Source organism: Oxyura jamaicensis, chromosome 13, assembly GCF_011077185.1.
Source record: "Oxyura jamaicensis isolate SHBP4307 breed ruddy duck chromosome 13, BPBGC_Ojam_1.0, whole genome shotgun sequence".
NCBI lineage: Eukaryota > Metazoa > Chordata > Aves > Anseriformes > Anatidae > Oxyura > Oxyura jamaicensis.
This window is the reverse complement of record NC_048905.1, coordinates 16,574,087-16,592,788: the sequence shown is the minus strand read 5'-3', so window position 1 is coordinate 16,592,788 and position 18,702 is coordinate 16,574,087. Positions and strand designations below refer to the sequence as shown.

General features: G+C 56.6%; 1 protein-coding gene across 7 annotated transcripts in view; it reads left to right on the top strand.

Annotated features, from left to right (window-relative positions):
- Nucleotides 1-18,702, top strand: part of TCF7 (transcription factor 7) — a 66,810-nt gene that overhangs the window by 42,242 nt on the left and 5,866 nt on the right. For 2 of the 7 annotated variants that reach the window (XM_035339003.1, XM_035339002.1), the window contains exons 4-11: nt 4,936-5,068; nt 6,904-6,994; nt 9,913-9,999; nt 11,932-12,042; nt 12,263-12,425; nt 12,917-13,024; nt 16,630-16,678; nt 18,423-18,495. In XM_035339003.1, coding sequence (XP_035194894.1) covers nt 4,936-5,068; nt 6,904-6,994; nt 9,913-9,999; nt 11,932-12,042; nt 12,263-12,425; nt 12,917-13,024; nt 16,630-16,678; nt 18,423-18,495 — 815 coding nt within the window. The other 5 variants (XM_035339005.1, XM_035339006.1, XM_035339008.1 and 2 more) reach the window with 4 other exon arrangements.

The window sequence follows — 18,702 nt, the reverse complement described above, 5'->3', positions numbered from 1 at the left end:
CCCTATATGTATGGGGTCCCCTATATGTATGGGGTCCCCTATATGTACAGGGTCCCCGGTGTGCCTGGGGTCCCTGGTGTGCATGGTGTTCCCAATGTGCATCAGGTCCCCTAGGTGCCTGGGGTCCCCTGTGTGTATGGGGTCCACAGTGCCTACAGTCTGCCACGTGTTTCAGGTCCCCTGTGCGTGTAGGATCCCCCGTGCCAGCTAATTCCCTACAGAGTCCCCTGTGGGCATGGGATTTGCTGTGTGCTTGGGGTCTCCTACGTGCACAGCGTCCCCTGTGCCTGCAGGGTCCCCTTTGTGCACAACACCCCGTATGGATGTAGGATTCCTTCTGCCTTCGTGGTCCCCTGTGTGCACGGGGTCCCACGTGTGAGTAGGATCCCCTGCAGCTAGGAGGTGACGCTGCCAGCTCAGAAGTCCCACCCGCGGGGCTGACCGGCCAGCAAAGCTGCTGGGGGTCCGGGCTGCCTGTTACCAAGTGCGAGCAAATTCTTACGTTCGTTTTATTTCAAACATTTGGGAAAAAAAAAATCTGTAAAATGAAAGTTTTGTTCCTACAGAGCAGCCTTATTTATGTGGCTTTGCCTTCAAAACAAAGTATGAAAAAGCCAGCTTTTCACTAATTCCGTTTTTGTTCAAAGTGGAGGGGGGGGGGAGCAAGAATTCGTGAAACATACTCATCTGCAAAACCGAGCAGCAGTTTTTTCCTAGGAAGGATGCTTTGTGCCGCTGTGCAGCAGGGCTGATGAAGATCAGCCTCGTAAGATGAGCTTCTGTGTCTGGTTTGTGTACTTTGAATTGTGGTTTGCTCTTCTTTAATACGCTAACTCCAAGCGTTATCTGCTGCTTGCTCTTTCTTTTTTAATAAACGGGTGCTGGGAAGAGAGCAGAGGGGACGCCCCGGGGGGGGGGGCAGGAAACTGGACGCTGTGCGGCTCGGGTGGGCAGCCCTGCGCCAGGACCGGCCGGCTGCTCGGTGCGGAGATGAAGAAAGTCCGTAAAAACCTTTTCACTAAATTATGTTAGAAGGGGCAGCAGAATCCGGCTGCTTTGTTTTAATATGACTTGTCTTCTACCAGAAAATTAACAAAAAAAAGTTCCCAGCGCAGCAGCCCCGGCGCAGCACTGGCTGGATGTGGGGATGCCCAGGCAGCCTGATGTGACCGCCGCTGCTTTCGGCTGTAGCAAGGAGGAGTTCGCACACGTTAACAAAAAGCACTTCTTTTTTCTTTAATTATTTTCTTCTCCTAAGATGATGCAAGTAGAAAAAAAAAATCTTTCTATTTTTTTCTAATATTTTCACTGTTAGAAGTAATTCTTTATATTGTAGAAAAGCCTTGAAAATTTTCAGTTTTGACAATTTCACTCCGATTTTGTCTTTTGACCACTTGTGCTAGGTTTTGCTAAGATTAACGTTAAAGCAAACAAAAAATCTCATTCAAGCCAGCAAAGTAAAACAGCTCATTTAGCACGTCACGAATAAACATACCGGCCTTTAAAAATTAGTCAAAACACCTGCTGGCAACAAGGTGCTTTCCAGAAACCTTCTGATAACAACATATCAATGTCCTAATGAAAACAAAAAAAAGAAAAAAAAAAAAGCATTTTGTTAAAAAAGAGTTAATTCTTGGATAATCCCGTGGCTGGTGGCGGTCACTGCGTGTGGGGCCGCTGCTGCAGGACGCGCTGGGTGCGCGCAGCGGGGATGGGAGCAAACGGGGAGGATGCTGCACCTCTGCGCCGGGTGGCAGAGCGGCGCGGAGCACGGCGAGGGCGAGCCTCCTTGGAAAGACCTGCTGGGTTTGTGTGTGCTCAGCAGAAGGAGTTCCACAGCTCGCCTCGAGCTTCTCTCGCAATCGGGCACCCGTGTGTGAGCGGTGAGGTCTCCTAATTCTGCCCTGGCAACAATTAGTATTTCTTAACGAGTGTGACTGTGTTTTCTCCTTGCTCATCAGTTCTTAAAGTCACTTTGCTGCGTCGGAGTGGGAGCTGCCTCCGTCACAGCCCTTTGTCTGCCTCTGCACCCCGGGGACCCAGCAGCACCCCAGGGACTCTGCAGCACCACTTGCTAGGATTAATTGTTGCAGTTTAGCAGGTTTGAGAGGGGAAATGGCCCTCTGGGGGTGCAACCCCCCGCTCTGCTGCTCTGTCCCACCTGGAAATGCCACGCCAGTGTTGCTGTAAATGCGCCTCTTCATTTCTGTAGCCAGGTCGCGGCTGCACAGCTCATTCCCCAACCTGCCCCGGAGGGGCTGCGCTGGGAGGGGTGAGACAAAACCGTCCCCAGAGCCCTTTTTGTCACCCCCCAGGGGCTGCTGAGGTCACCTGGGCCATGGGGCCGTGACGCCAGGCGCCGGCTGCGTTATTTCGGGCAGGCCGGTGGCGAGCGGCTCCGTCACCCCCGGTCTGAGCTGTACTGAAACACGGAGGAGACACAGCAAAATGCTTCAGCAAACCACAGCCGGGGCGAGCCACAGTGCTGCAGCCTGGCCCTGGTGTCCCCACGGCCCAGGGACCTGCCAGGAGGACACAGGACCCGGTGCCCTCACGTCACATCGCTCCCCTGGCAGGAATCCTTTGTGGATTTTGTAGCGTAAGACATCGCCACCAGCTAACTCCTGGCTTCGAAAAGCCTCGCCAAGGCCCACGTGCTGCAGCTGATCTGCAGGAAGTAAATCTAGACCGCATTAAAAAGAGGAAATGATAGCATTTCTCTGGCATATAGGGTTTATAAATGAGATTTTATAAATGAGACTCATCCGGTGAAGGCCGGGAGCTACGAACCTGGCCACTGGTGGCCAGCAGCAGCTGCAGAGTTTTAAACTGGGGGATCGACAATGAAGCATTCTCTGCTTCTCCAGATCTTGCAGCCCTATTTCCTTCTTCCCCAGGTCAGTTCAGTCTGGGAGGCAGGTCCCTGTAGCGAGCTCCCTCCCTGAGGAGGTGGCAGTGGGCGAACAGCCTCGTACCCAAGTTTTGGTCTTGTTTCTGTCCCGAGCATCTTCCCCTGCCAGCGTTTCTGTGGCTTCAGAGAGGAACGGAAAAGAGTTATTGAGCGAGGCGAGTGCAGATGCAGAAGGGATGCGGGGAAGGCCGGCTCTTCTTGCTGCTGCCACGTCTTGTTTCCCAGCTGAACTGGTGGAAAGTCTGAGTAACCGCGCTGCAGCCCGCTGTGCAGCCACGTTGCCGTGCCCTGAGCCCTGGCCTGTTGCGGATCGGCGTCAGGAGGGTGCAGCCTGCGTCTCCCCATGGCCTGCGGGCTGTTTGCAGCCATCGGAGGGCAAGGCTGGCGGGCAGGCCGTGCTTTGGGTGCAGACTTGTATGGAAGGAAAACTCGGCCCCGCCTGGAGCAGCTGAAGCGCTGGGGATGAGATTTTCAAACCTGCTCAGCACCAAGCTGGTCCTGGCCCGGTGCGATGCAAAATGTCCCCGCAGAACCGCACGTCCCTCATTTAAGCTGTCTGCCGCTTGAATCTGCTAACCCATGGCTAGTTTTAGAAACATGGCTGAAAAGCTACCCCTCATCTCTTTTTCGTGGGCAAGAAAAGTTGAAGCTCGGAGCTCCAAAGGCGTTTAGCAAAGCAGGAGCCAGCCCAGAGCCGGTCTCAGTGGGAAAACCACGTAGCCCCCGGCCCTGCTGCAGGACAGGAGCACCTGTACTGCTCCAGCTTGTGCTGGGAGGTGCACGTCCCCCCCACGCCCCGCTGTGTGCAGGAAATCCACACCTGGTAAGCATCAGGAGCTAGGGTTTTCGCTCACTCTTAAATGCAAACCTGCATCCCTCTTTAATTTTATTTGCATAAGCAAACTCTGTGGGCAAGGCGGCTGGGAAGCAGCGGCCCCATCCACCGGGGCTGTTTTCCTCGCTGTTTCAGGGGTTCCTCCTTGGAGCCAGGTGGTGTTTCGTGCTTGCTCTGCCTGAGCAAAATCATTACCAAAGTGAAAGGCAGCAGTGAATCAAGTCCAGAGATCTTAAATGACTTGTCAGAAGGCATCTGGAGATGCCCTGATAGGACACGAGAGCTTTGGCGAGCAGCACCCGCGGCAGCTCTCTCACGTGCTCCGCTCTTTCCTCCCACTGTTGCGGTGCCGTCGGTCCTGTTTCTCCGTCGGGATTTATCCGGGACAAATCCAGCCGCTCCACCACCGAGGAGAAGTCGGTTTGGGTTTAAAGGCAACCACGGGCGAAACCAGGCATGTAGGGAGCGGCTTGGGACGCTCGAGGCAAGGAGGCTCGCAGCAGACGGCGGCGTGCGCACGCGGGCACGGGTGTGCGCAGGTGTGAGCGGGTGTGCGTGGCTGTGTGTGAGTGTGCACGGGTGTGTTTCCCTCACAGCTGCTCAAGCCTTTCGAACAGGCTCTGCTCTCCCTGCCCCAACACCCAGAGGTACCCCGGGGTGTGTTAGAGGAGCTGCTGGCCCCCCCTGGCCCCGTCCCGCGTAGCCGGGAGCAGCTGCAGAAGCCCGAGCGCGGTTTTCAGGGTGAATGTGCAGGACATGGGAGTCCGGCTGCAGACCAGGGCAACGCACGGGACTGTGTGTGTGTGTGTGTGTGTGTGTGCCCTGCAAGCTGGGGGAGCAGAAAACGAGAGTGATGCCTTTGGTTACATGCTTCCAGCATTCATCCTGGAATAAAAGATGCTTGGAGTGAATTTTGTAACTATTCTGGATTTTGACAGCTTCATGTTGGTTCGGGCTGATTTGCACCTACCATGCAATCAGCAGCTGTTATCACTGCTCAGTTCTGGATTTCTCCTGCAGGATGTGTTTATTTAAGCATAAAAAGGCATTTTCTGCCTTGCCCTGGGAAGACTGTTGTAATCCCCAGCCCCCTTGCCCCCGCGGCTCGCAGATCTTGATGGTCCCGCTCCCCTTCCTCGCAGCCCAGCCCCCGCCTGCCACTCAGCCCTCTCCTCCTTCTCTCTTGCAGTCCAACAAAGTTCCCGTCGTGCAGCCGTCCCACGGAGTCCACCCGCTCACCCCGCTCATCCCTTACAGCAACGACCACTTCAGCCACGGCTCCCACTCACCCCACTTGCCCGCCGACATCAACCAGAAGCAAGGTGAGGGCACTGCTGGGACCGGGCGCGGCTGGAGGGAGGGGACGGTGCTGGGCACCGCGGGAATCACAGCCAGCACTTTTGGGAACACCCCCTGGTCCCAAAACAATGGGAAAATGAAACGCTGGGGCACTGCTGAGTGGTAGGAGGTTGTTTAGCTTCTTGGCCATGCTTCGTAATCTTGGTCAGTAGGAGTTTGGCGTCAGAAGTGGCGGCCCCGCTGGGGAAACGGCCTTAATTCGCTGTGCACGCCGCCGTGGAGCTTCGCCCAGAGCAGAGCCTGCACGATGTGCACGAGTCAACCAGAAAATGGAAAGTCTTCTTTCCTTTGACTCATACCCGAACTGTTGTCAGGTTGTCATTTTGAGAAAATAAATGCCTGAAACAGGAAATATTTTGACTAAATAGGATCAGCGTCTGATACCTAAATGGACATTTGTATGTGTGTCCCCGTAGCCACACGTGTGAGCTCGTCACACGTTGGGCTCCTGGGGTTCCTGCGTGAGCCCAGCACACGCCAACTAACCCATGCATACAGCGTGTAGGGGTTAAACCCTGAGCTGTAAATACGGGAACAAGGGCAAGGATTCACCCCAGACCAGCGTTCCCTGTGGGCTGCAGAGATCCCAAAGGTTCTGTTATGGAGAGGTCCAGCCCAGCACCCCCAGCTGTACCTCTCCCATCCCCGTGCTGTCAGGGCAAGGGCTCCCTTCCCCCTGCGGTGTGGATGTCGCCCTTCTCACCCCTGAGTTAGCGATACCTGCTGCTCTGGCCGTGGCGGGGTGCTGTGTCGCGATACAACACAACTGTAGGTAAATTCTCGTACTGATTACGTCTTCCTCTCAGTTCCGTTACACATCGAGTTAGTGAACTCCTAAGAAGATGCTTGCAGTCCATCGGTGTCAGTCCTAATTACGAACTTATCAGTAATCCGTCCAGGAGAGTGATCCAGATCTTGAGTCTGCAGACTGCTCACAGCTCATCACCAATTCCGTAACGCGGTGATTGCCTGGGGCAGCTGCTGGACAACCCCTGCACACTTTCTGTAGCCTGAGGCTCCTCTGCAGACAGCGGCGAGCCGGAGTTTTACCCTGGAAAGCCCTGCTGCTTAGCAGGGCACAGAGCTCACAACGCTGTGTCTGTTTCCTCCCCGGGGGATTTGAGTGCCTCAGGCCAATCCCCGGCACGAGCAGCGCATGCCCAGAACCCACATTTTCTGCCAGTGAGCCTCCTGCTGAATGCCTCCTGCTCCTGAGCTGGCTGAACAGAGAGCAGCCGGGGGAGCTGCAAAAAATGAAAAGAGGAAGCCCTCCCTGCCTGTTCTCCAGCTTCTCCCGGGCTGCTCCCAGCCCTGGCAGAGCCGACAGGAGTGGGAGATGCTGGGCTGCCTCCTGTGCCCATGTCTCTGGAGACCACGCAGGGATTCCCTGTAAGAAGGGAGAATTCCCACCTGGCACCATCCCCTCCTTCCCAGTGCCTGGGCACCCAGAGAGCCTGTGAAACTATCGCTTTTAAACCCAAATTATCTAAAGTCAAGCTAGCAGTGACACCCACTGGAACATCCCTGCTGGTCGCTGCTGGGGTCCCGGAGGTGAGCGATGGGGCGGGGGCTGGAGGAACAGCACTGACCCCGGGTTGTGCACAGGCTCTCCGGGCTCCCAAGTGCTGCAGAGAGTCCCACAGCAAAGAAAACAGTGACTTTAGTGCCCTGCCTCCTGCTGACAGCAATTCCACCTGTGTGCCCTGCTGCCCACCAATGCCCACGGGCAGAGCGGATGGGGCTGGGAAGGGTCCGTGGCAGAGCTGGCTCCCACTCACCTCCTTCTCCCTTCTCCCAGGAGTGCACCGGCCCTCCCAGACCTCAGACATCCCCGGCTTCTACCCGCTCCCCCCGGCTGGAGTCGGCCAGATCACGCCCTCGATGGGATGGTGAGTGTGGGATCCATGCGGGGGTTGGCTTCCCCGGCTGCGTGCGGCCCCCGCTGCGTGCAGTGCGCCGGGGAGGGGGCTTTCACCCCGTGCAGGGGTGGGCAGCAGGTCCGGGGGGGGGGGGCTGAAGGCTCCGTCCTGCCTGGGGCATCCTTGGAGCAGGGGACAACCTGCCAGATTCAAAACCACTGGATTGGGAAGGAGGGAGGGCTTCTTCCCACCTCCTCTAATCCCAGCCAGGCCTATCCTTTGGAGGACGAGGGATTTTTTCCCTCGCTGGGGTTTTCAGCACAAGCAGGGCTTTCCCGGAGCATGCTGCTGGCATGGTGCACGGGATGCTGCGTCCGTGGTGCCTCTCGGGATGTGACACAGGAAAAAGTGTCCCCTGGCAGGGACCTGAGCCTGGCAGCCTCTCTGGTGCCGGTGCTGGGAGGACGTGGTGGTGGCTGGGAGGACGTGGTGGAGGCTGGCAGGGGGCTGCGGGGCACAGGGCAGGTGGCAGGCGGTGGCAGGGGACAAGTGGCACTTCCCTCCTGCTGCTGGCTCATAAAACCCCGGCAAAGCGCGGCAGAGCCATCCAGGTACGAGGACATATCGCCAAACCACCAAACGCATTAGAACGCAAAGTAAAAAGTTAGCTTTTTTGCTGTTGTTGTTTATGGATTTCGTGTTCCAGATATTTAACCACCAGGAAACAGAGGCTGAGGCCTTTGATACAGAGCTCGGCTTCAAAGAGATGGCATTTTGCTTTCTGTGCTAAATCTGCTACTCTCGGGCGATGATTTAACTCCTCATATGATGTGATTCATCCTCAGGAAAAACAAGTAGTGGAGTGACTGTGCCGTAACATGAAAGAAGTAGCTGGGGGTGAGACAGGAGCTCCCAAACGCGAGGTCCACTCGTGGGGTGGGAAGCTGCTAAAGGCGGCCCCGGTGCGCGGCAGGGAAAAGCCAGCTTTTCCCCGAGGCTTTGTCGGGAGGCTGCTCGTGGAGGAAGCCGCGCTGCTGACAGCACCGAGCGTCTGTGGGGTTTGGCGTCCTCAATAAACCTCGCCAGGCATGCACATCGGTGACTAATAGAGCAGATATGGCACAGCCACAGACGGCAGGCCGGCCTGACAGAGTGGGGAGCACGTGTGGTGTCTGCAAGAGGCCTTTCTCCTATTTTTGCCTGCCCCAAATTCACAGAAAGAGCCCCAAACCACTCCCAAAGTGCCCAGCCCTGTGCCTGAAGCCGCAGCAGTGCTGACCCCGCGCAGGAGGCGAGGGGCTGCAGGGGATGGGGATGGGATGGGGACGGCTGGGGAGCACCCACCAGCTGCAGGAGGCAGCTTCTCCTCCCCGGCTGGCCAGCAGGAGCTGGGCACAAGGCTCAGGAGGAGGAGCTGCCCGACTGCCCTCTGCAATTAGCTGGGTGAGAGCCCAATAACAGCCTCCCGGAGTCCAGACGAGGGAGGCTGATGGCTGGAGCCTGGCGGCGAGCCCCAGCAGGACGTGGGCAATCCCCGCTGCCGCCCTGTCCACCCCACGGTGCTGGCCCAGCACCTCTCCCACCGCCGGGCCGTGGTGGTGGTGCCCGGCCATCGGAGCAGATTTGGCAGTCGCGTTCATTGGCGCATCAGAACCACTCAGGATGAGGCTGTGAGCGCATGGCTCCTTTTGTACCCCAATACCTTGGACTATGGAGCAGCGAATGTCATTCCTGGATGGAGCTGGATGCTCTCCCAGCCCTGCGGCAAGCCCCTTTGGCTTCCAAGGCCTCGGGTTCCTGACACGGTAGCGCTTGGCTGGTCGGGGAGTTACTGCCACCGCCACCTGAGCGCTGCAGAGGGCACTGTGCCTGGCCGAGCCCTGTGCATTCCCTCCCCGTCCTACAGACAGATCCTGCAGATCCCTTCAAGCCACGGCAGCTCCCAGAGAGCCAGAAACAGAAGCCCTCCTTGCCCTGAGCACGGCTCGAGGGCTTCGCTACTGCGCTGCTGCGGCTGCGCCTCCGCCGGGCAGAAGCCGGCTTTACCCAGAGAAGCCGCTGGCACATCGGGGCAGCAGGATGGTGCTGTGGTTATTGGTAACGGGCTGCTGCTGGTTAGCAGTGCTGGAAGTAGCCGGTGCTGTCCACACAGCAGCTCTGCACGAGCAGCATCCGTGCAGCCGTGTTTTGGGGCTTGAACATCCTGGCTCGCCTTCTCCAGGCGTCTGGGTTTCCACGCGCGGTTTCAGGCTGGGAGCATGTTTTGGCAGCCGTACAGAACAAACCGAGGTGTTTTTGAGCTATCTCCATATGAAAACGTGGGGGCTTTCCCGTGCTGAGAACAACCAGGAACTTCCTTCATATTTATTTTACTATCTCAAAAATAATTTCCAGCTCCAGGTCTGGTACATGCCCGATTCCCAGTGTGGAACAACTTGAAAAAGAAAAGTAGGACCTGGCATTGGGCTTGTTTAAAAACAGGAGGCATCCTTTTGAGGATGCACAGGGGCACTCAGAGCCTTTCTGGGACACATGTGGGGCAGAGGAGGTGCTCTCTGCCCAGCACCCCCATGTTCCCGTGCACCCGCACCCACCCGGTGCCGCCTGCGACCGTGCAGCCTCGTGTGTGCCGGACAAGGCTGCGGCTTTCTGGTCAAACCGTGTCCTTGCATTTCATCCCTGCAACAGCAATCTCTCCTCATTTTTCAGCACAGCTCCGTATTTTGACTTTACCAAGATCCTAAACTCAAAGAAAGCTGCAGAGCTACTCAAACTGGGGGCGGAGGGGGGTCAGGTTTGGATGCGAGCTCCGCAGGGAGGTCCAGCTTCCCCTAAACAAAGCCCAGACCCCGCGTTGCCCCCGGCTCCGAGCCCCGTTAGCAGAGGGTATCTTTAGGAAACGCCACGTGGCTGGAGATGCTTGATAGACTCTTTCTTCCCGATCCCAGGCAGAGCCAGTCTGTCTATCCGCTCCCGTCATGTGGATTTAGACAGCCGTATTCGTCAGCACTTTCCGCTGGGGCTTCTTTCTCCAGGTGAGTATGTGTGAGCCGGGGCAGCAGCTCGGCTGCCCCCGCAGCTTGCAGTGTGTGCAGTAGGAGCTTGCAGCAGAGCGCGGCCCCGCAGCGGCCCCGCACCAGCCCCGGGGCAGCCGCTTTCAGGCCGTGCCCGGCCGAGGAGGTGCCCACGGGAATACCGAGCGTCCAGGGAGGATGCCCAGCCACTGGGTTCTCATCAGCAGAAGGCAAAGCAGAGCCAGAAATCCCTGCCTTCAGCTCAACGTTGGGAAAAGGGGGTGGAATCCATTGCTCGGGATTTCCCCCCTTGTCTCTAACCGCGATGTTGAATACATCCCAGGCGCAGGGCTGAGTTCTGCTTTGCAGACAGCGATGTGTTTTACTCGGGCTCAGCCTTAGGGCAAGGACGGGCAGTGGGCAGGCTCTCGCTGGCCTCCCCCGTGCAGCAGTCCAGGACCTGCAGCTTGCTCGCAGCCTGCAGCCAGAGCCCAGACCCCGCGCAGGGGCCGGGGGCTGCGCTGCTTCGCGCCCCTGCAGCCTTGGGCAGCGAGCACAGCCCCGCACCATCTGCACCGCTGATGCTCCCCTCTGCAGGGCTCAGCCCCTTTATGGCTGCTCAGGGCCAAATTGTAAATACACCCCGGCCCCGCTGATTTCCCAGGGAGCAGGACACGTCCCCTGTGCCTGGGAACCGCAGAGCCCCGTGCCTCTCGGTGAGCTGGTGGGCAGGGCAAAGCACGGCCCTGGCTCCCGGCTGCTCCCGCGCCAGCTTTTGCTTCTGCTTCGTGTTGTCCTGAAGAGCAGACAGTGGAGGCTGCCTGCAGGAAAACCACGCAGACAGACCTCTGTCCACGCAAACCCTTCTCCGTGCAAACCCCTGTCCACGCAAACGCTTATCCACGCAAACCCCAATCCGTGCAGCAGAGGCAGGAGCGCGCTGCCAGCCCACCTCGCTCTCTGAGGCATCACTTTTCGTGGCCTTGAAGGTGACGGGCAGGATGAGCTAACGGTTCCCTGCGGGGCCCCGGAGCCTCCCCGGCTGTGGCACAGGGGTTCCCGCTCGCAGAGGAGAGCAGGGCGGATTTTGCAGCGCTGCTGCAGACGAACGAGCAAGTACACCTGGTCAGATAAGGATCAGACTTCAGACGGTGCTGCTGGATTAAATTAAACAGCTTTTCTTTTAGTGCCAGCATATCTAATGAACAGTTCATCTCCCATGGGCGATTCTGCCATCTCAAGCTGCAGTCATAAAGTGGCAAGCTTGGCAAAGCCGACTGCTCTGGCTTTACCCTCTAAAAACTCTAGAGAGCTAATGAAGCTTGAAAGCTAGCGAGACCTCTCATGATCTCATTTCTGTGTTGGTGGATAACATTGCTTAGGCGAGGTGCACCTCCTAGAGTTGCAGTTTGGTTCATGTTCAGACTTATGCTTTTTCTGTTAAAAGAAAGGTGTGGGGTGGTCCTAATCTCTCAAATCCAAACGTTGGTTTGAGTTTGTTGTTCCTTCCTACAGCGCTAATAAGATATTGCAACAACAGAGATCTGAGCGTCTGAAAACGCTCGTTAAAAGCGCCCTTGATCTCAGCGAGGCTGGCTCACGCCGCGGGCTGCTTTCCGCAGCCGCTGCTCGGCACCCAGCCGCCCCTGCCCGTGTGCATTCAGCACGGCTGGCAGGGGCGCTCCGGGGAGCCAAGGAAAAAAGGAAGAGATGCCCAAAATCCCCGCTCCCCGCTGTGTTTACTCGGTCCCCAGACTTTGCAGCCTCCCAGGCGAAGGAGGCCGTGCCGCCACAGGTTCGCTTTCCGTGTCCTCTGCTTACCGTCTGCTTCTGCCACCCCGGAGTGCCACCGAGGGAGAGCCATCGCTGTGGCTGCTGGGGCTGGCCCCACAGCTCCCCGCACAGCCCTCGTGGCCGCCCTGGTGGTTCACAGCTCGCCCATCTCCCCTGCAGGTTCACTCACCCGCTGATGCTGGGCTCCGGCATGCACACCACCGGCATCCCGCACCCCGCCATCGTGCCCCACTCTGGCAAGCAAGAGATGGAGCACTACGACCGAAACATGTAAGTTGGAAGTGCCACCAGGCTCCCGAACAGCGCTAACACCACGGGGTCCCCCTTGGTTGTCCCCTGTGATGTGGGCACAGGGCTGGGTGCTGAGCCCTGCGTGTGCCGGGGCAGAGCTCGGGTGGGTTTGGCACCGGCTGGGTTTGACACCGTGCATTCTGCTGCTCGGTGCTGGGGTGGCTCTGACACTGACTGCTCCTCTTCTGTCCCTGCCAAGGAAACCTCAGCCAGAACCAAAGAGAGAGAAGGAAGCCAAGAAGCCCACTATCAAGAAGCCCCTGAACGCTTTCATGTTGTATATGAAAGAGATGCGGGCGAAAGTCATCGCTGAGTGTACCCTGAAGGAGAGCGCAGCTATCAACCAGATCTTGGGCAGGAGGGTAAGGGCACGCAAGGCACAGCGCTGCGCACCTGTGGCCAGGGCCGGTGTCCCCTGGAGGGTCCAAGGGAGCAGAGCAGCAGCGTGGGGCTCAGCAGGGCAGTGATGGGCCTTGTGCCATGGTGGGGGGCATGCGGACACCCCCAGAAACAAGGGCAGGGGAGCAGGGGATTCTCCTGTCACTCTGATGGAGATTGGGGTTTTGGTGGTGGTGGAGGCACTGCTGCCTCACTCCGCTGGGAGCATCCTCAGGCTGGAAGGAGAGAGCAGGAAGACCCAAAAGTGGGAAAAAAGGGATATCTTGCACCCCAGTAGTATGCTGAGATTGCAAGGTCCCCAGCGAGACCAGCGACCGGCGCAGTGTCCCTGTCCCCTGCAGCTGATCTTAGGCACCCACCTTCAGGTACCCTCATCCCCCAGAGCTCGATTCGAGCTGGTGGCCACGGGTCAGGGGCGAGGGGACGCAGCTGATCTCCGTGCTTGTCCTTGCAGTGGCACGCGCTGTCCCGGGAGGAGCAGGCCAAGTACTACGAGCTGGCACGCAAGGAACGGCAGCTCCACATGCAGCTCTACCCCGGCTGGTCCGCACGGGACAACTACGTGAGTGTTGTCATGCCTCGGGTTCCCACAGAAATGGCCCCAAAGTGACCCGGGGGTGGGTACAAACTGGTGCCGGCCGATGTCCCCGTTGTGCCTGGTAATGCTGTTTCCGGTGGTACGGCTCGTGTAGACATTCGGCAGTACTTGGAGCATCCCCTTGGCTGCTCAGCACGGCCCAGGTACGGTGTGGGTGTTGTAACTCCCCGGCTGCCTTTAGACCAACGGGCCGGGTACCGTGGGCTCCACAGCCCCGGCCGTGGGTGCTGAGCCCAAGCACAGGCTGCAGTTTCGGGGGGGAATTGCCGAATTGCGTGCTGGCACCTCTGGTCTGCAGGTTTAAAACCAGTGCAGGGCATCTGCTCACAGGATCGTAATAATCATGGAAAAATATTTTTTTTAAATGCAAAATAGGAAAGAAAAAGCTGCTTTGCATGAGTTCCACGCAGAGCTCAGCCTCGCGGGATGCTCAGTCCAGCTCTGGGACTCCCTGTAGAGCCGTGTCCCAAGCAGCAGCTCCTCTACCCCTGGTCCATGGGGGCTCATCTGCCGCCCTCACAGGGTGACCGTCACTGAGTCGGTGCCTGCCCCCCTGGGACTTTGATCCCACCCCGGCCACCACTACTAGAGGATCGTAAGCAAATCAAGCACGCCACGTTCAAAGTATTCAAATGCAGTCTGCGCAAACGCAGCCAGCAGCACTGCTTGCTCTGCGAGCTTGCAGGCGAGACCCAGCTCTCCGGCGAGGCCGTTTCCCAAGCAAGGTTGCCATTAGGGAAGAGAAAAATGTTTACAGATTAAAAAAAAAATGGGGAAAGAAGGTCCCCAAACCAGGCAGGGAGGGGTCAGCAGGGAGGGGTGCCTGCTCTGGCAGCTCCCAGCCCGGCTGGAGGCACAGCACAGCGCAGCGCGGTGGATGTGCTGCCCGCTGCTTCGCAGCACGTCCCGCTTGCAGGTAGCAGGGCTGGTGTTTGGGGAGCCTCCGGGCTACTCAGAGGAGCATGTAAAAGTGAGCATTAGAAGAATTCATTTCCTCTTAGCTGTATTAATAATGCAAGAGGCAGCGTGGTAAGCGAGGTTCCATAGGTGGTGCAGCGCTCCCGACGCAGGAGATGCCGTCTTTTCTAGTGGCTTTCTCGACTGGTTTGATCTCCCATGTAAAGAGCCCTGCCTAACAGGCTCATTAGGGACCTGAAGCAAAGCACACGGAGATCTTCAGATGTCTGTCCATCCACTCCGGGGCTCTCTTGGTTGATCCAAAGCTCCATCGTTTCCCTCTCAGCCACTTCCTTTGTCTTGGAGCCGTGCAGCCCACCCTTACCCCTTCTTCCAGCACTGCTCCGGAAGCCCAAACTCCACCAAAACGTCCTTAAGTAACAACAACAATAAAAAATGGGGTGCAGAGGCAGAAAAAAAAAAAAAAACAGAGAGGTTCTGGGAAGCCCCGAGGTGTTTCCCCTGTGACAGCACAGATACCCCCGCCTCCTTGTAACGCAGACTGGGAGCTCAGCATCTCTGCAGGATCGGTGCCAGCTGAGACCCAAGGGATGCCCATAGAGAAGCTGGGGCAGCACCAAAGGACGCTTCTCTGCGGGCAGCCCTGGGTCTCAGCCAGCGTCTCTGGAGGGCAGCAGCAACCAGGTATCATTTTCCTCCATGCCCAAGCACTTCCTCCAGCGAAGTTCCATCCTTCCTGCACCCTTCCTCTCAGAAAGCACAGGCTCTGAGCTCCACAAGAGTTGTTCCTTCCCGGCCGGCAGGCAGACGGGCTCGGAGCACGTTAGTTCTCCCTCCCAGCACCGGCAGGCAGCTGCTCCGGGTCTCGTGGTCGCTGCAGGAGCAGCTTTTCTCTCTGGAGCTTGAGCAAGGAGGAGGAATGTAGGTCACCTCCGCGGCACGTGACGCGGATATCAGGCAGGAAATACAGTTGCTCCCACACCGAAGAAAAAGCTTACCGCAGCTCAGAGCTTTCCACCTTCACTCAAACCACAAGAAGTCATATAAAAAGTCATAGGTCAAAGGCAGCCTGCAAGCTGTGCTCCCCACGCAGGCCAGATTTGCTCCAGCTCCACCGCGCCCTCATTAAGGAGGTCACTACGGGAGTTATTACGTATTTGGGGTCAGGGAGGCAATTCGGGGATGGAGTTGTGTTTTGCTGTTAGGGAGTGAAGAAAACACGTGGAGGAGAGGTGGGTCCAGAGCTGCAAGGGCACTGAAACAGGGAGACGAGTTAAAAAAAAGAAAAAAAAGCTAGTAGAGAGATGAGTATTTTAAAACAGTCTCTAGGGATTTGCAGAAACTTTCTTTCCCGTTTGAAACCAGGGATGCTCGTCCTGGTTACAAGTCACTGGGCAACTTCTGTCCAGGTGTCAGGAGCAAGTGTGTGTTGGCAATAGGGAAGGTGCTGGAACAGGCCAAATGGTTTATAGAAACGTGAAGATGGAGGGGGAGTTAGAACATGCCAGGAGGGCGAGCTGCTGCTCGTACAGCCTCAGTCGCAAGTGGTAAATCTTGTTTAATTCTATTAATTTAGTTAAATCTATTAATTAAAGCGATGCTGGGTGGGATTCCCAGGTGGCACGCGTAGGGTGGCTGGGAGTTGGCAGAGCAGCTCCGGCACAGAGCCGTCTGTTCCCGTCCCCGCGAGCCCCCCAAGAGTCTCCTGGGCTGTCGGGGACAGAGCACCCGAGGGTTTCCGCAGCAGTCCAGGGGGTCAGCAGAGACACGCTGTGGTTTTAGAACAAAAGTCCCATTTCTCACCCATCAGCTGGGTTCATGCTGCTGGGCCATGCCAAGCTGCTGCCCACAGCCAGGAGAGGAGCAATTTGCTCGGGTCGGTGCAGAGGATGAAAACGTCTAGTAATCACCGTGTCACACAGACCAAACGCACTGGGTGAAAGCCACTACCACACCGTTTCCCTAAATATATTTAGATCAGAGTTGTGCCGCGTCGTGCAGGTGAAACCTCCATGGGATTTACTCCTGGGCTCCTTTGAACTGAGTAGCAGAGCTGGGTGATCATTCACAATAATGTCCTGCAAAGAGCCCTTCTTTAAGCGCATGCACTGAAATTTTCTCATGGGGTCTGCATCATAAAGGAGGGGCTCAGCTGCGTTTGCAGCATGGCTGTGAGCTCACGCAGCACTGTCAGACCTTGCCCAAATGGATCGGGCCTCCACGTTAGGAAGAACTGCCAGCGACGCAGCAGGGTGGCAGCAGCGCCGTGCCCTCCGTCTTGGGGTTTCTGCTGCTGCCCTGTGAACGCGCACATCTCCTGCATGCTGGTTTGGGCATGCCGGGGATGAGTCAAAACGCCTGCGGTGCTGGATCCAGGGATGCTGACAATTAGAGTTGTTGCTGAGAAAACATACGTGCCCAGAACAAATTTGTGCCATGTAAACGGCAGCCGTAGCCATCTGTGCAGACAGTTGGCTTGGTGGTTGCTCTGAGAGTTCCCCTGGGTCTCTTTCGTGGAGCACCAGGCCGGCACTGCATGCAGCCGCGGCTTTCCCAAGGGCCCAATCCAGCCCCGCAGCCCTGAAAACACCGAGGGGCATCCCTGGTCTCCTGGGAGCACGGACTAATGGGTTTTTCCTTGCATTTCCTAGGGGAAAAAGAAGAGACGGACACGGGAAAAGCAACAAGATTCCAATTCAGGTAAATCCTGCGGTGCCGAGCCACGTGGCTCCTCGGTGGCTGCCACCTTGCTTTTTGAGTGGATAATCCACAGCAGTTGTTGTGCTTTACCATGGTTCCTTTTGTTTTCCTGATCTTAGCTAATGAACTGCACAATTTTAAAGGCAGTAAATGAACAGTGCTGTGAGTTTTTCATAGATGTTAGAACTGGAAACTGAAAAGATCAGATTTTGGCAAGTGGATAACTTCATATATATTATCCCTAAAGTTACTTACTCATAACAAGCAGGTGAATGCCCCCATCGACCCTACAGGTACTGTTAAGGACAACTCTCAAATGAGTCAATAATGCGTGAGGGACTAAATGCGGTGAGAGGCCTGAAGATTACCCATGGCACTGCCCAAAATTTGTTTCGCTTTTCATAAAAAGGCAGAGTTCAAGTAAAGTCAGACTAAAAACTAGGACAGGTTTCCTCCCTGCACCACACTCTGTATCAGAAAAGGCCCTTTGACAGATCTGAGCTGTTCGTACACACATTTCCATCATCCAGGGCCATTCCCATACTGGTTTCTGGAGCATTTCTACCATACTGGGAATGAATCACGTCTGTTCCAGTAAGCAGTCATTGTAAAACATCAGGAGACCATCCCTGCCCACTGCGGCATCGCGTATCCTTCAAGTTATGACCCGCAAGTCGAGCCCTGGCTCTGCTGGTGTGATTGCTGGGGATTACAGGGCCATACAGTCAGAATCCTGCAGCCCGCATTAACACAGAGTTCAGGTTATCTCATTAATCGCTGCAGGATGAGCTCTTCGGATTATCCATAAAAAGCAGTTCCATAGAAGTGTCCCAGTAATAACTTTGGTTTGGTTAACACTGTTAAGGCATTCAGTGCCTAGACTGCAAAGGAGAATTCAAGCATTTAGGTTTATGTGTCGTGTGTATATATTTACGTATCCAAATGGCTCGTGTGTGTGATACAAAAACACTAAGTTTGCCCATTATGGACTGAAAGCCTGGTACACAACAGGAAGCACTGGTGGTGGCTGACAGAGGCAGGGTGAATCCCGCACAGAAACCCTTCGAATCCTATTGCAGCACCGGAGAAAAAGCACGATGTGCCTGAAGGAAAGGCCACAGAGCATAGCTTTTCCACCCAAACTGGAAGGGGAAGGCAGGGGACAGAGCAGGATGGCCGGGGCTGATCTCCGCGGTGCTACCTCTGCTTTCCACCTGCTTCTGCAACGTTTCCTCTCTTCTCTTCCGCCCGCAGCCCGTGCTCGCTGGCAGCCCGTTTAGGCACTGCTGGGAAGGCAGGGAGCAGGTAAGGATTCAGGCACAGCAGGCAGCGTCGCTGTCCTTTGGCAGCTCTCCCAAACCTAAGAAATTGGATGCGTCACGAAAAGCCATGAATTTCCTGGTAATTGCTCGCATTTCCTGGAGCCGAGCTGTGAGTGCCAGCTTCTGGTGCTGTAGCTGAGCTAGGGAAGCACAATGAGAGAGCAAAATCCAGGAGAATTCAGACAGGAGGCTTTTTCCCAAAGCTCCTCCTTCCCCAGCTGCCATCACTGACTTTGCCTAACGCTCGCTTTTTTACAGGAGAGGCGGTGCCGGCACCATTGCAGAACCAAAAAACGGGATTGTAGTCTGTTAGTGGTGTGTTAAGTGGCTGAAATGATGTTGCCTCTTTTCTTCCTCCTGCTCCTCCTCCTCTTTGTGCCTCTGCCTTGCCCATTCTCCGCCACGCATGCTTCTGTGTTCAGATCCTGCCTCTCCTAAGAAATGCAGAGCTCGCTTTGGCCTCAACCAACAAACGGACTGGTGCGGCCCGTGCAGGTGTGTATCGGCAACTGGCGGCTCCTCGGCACCTCGCGGGGTTTTCCTGGGCGAGTGGGTTCGGCTGCGCTCGGTGCTGTGGCGGCGCGCCGGGTTTGCTCGGGCCCCCTCGGTGGCTGCTGTCCCAGCTCCACGCTGCGTCTGTCAGCCGCCATGGGCAGTGCTCCTGTGGTGCTCTGCGTGGTCGTTGGCTGATGAACCTCCCTG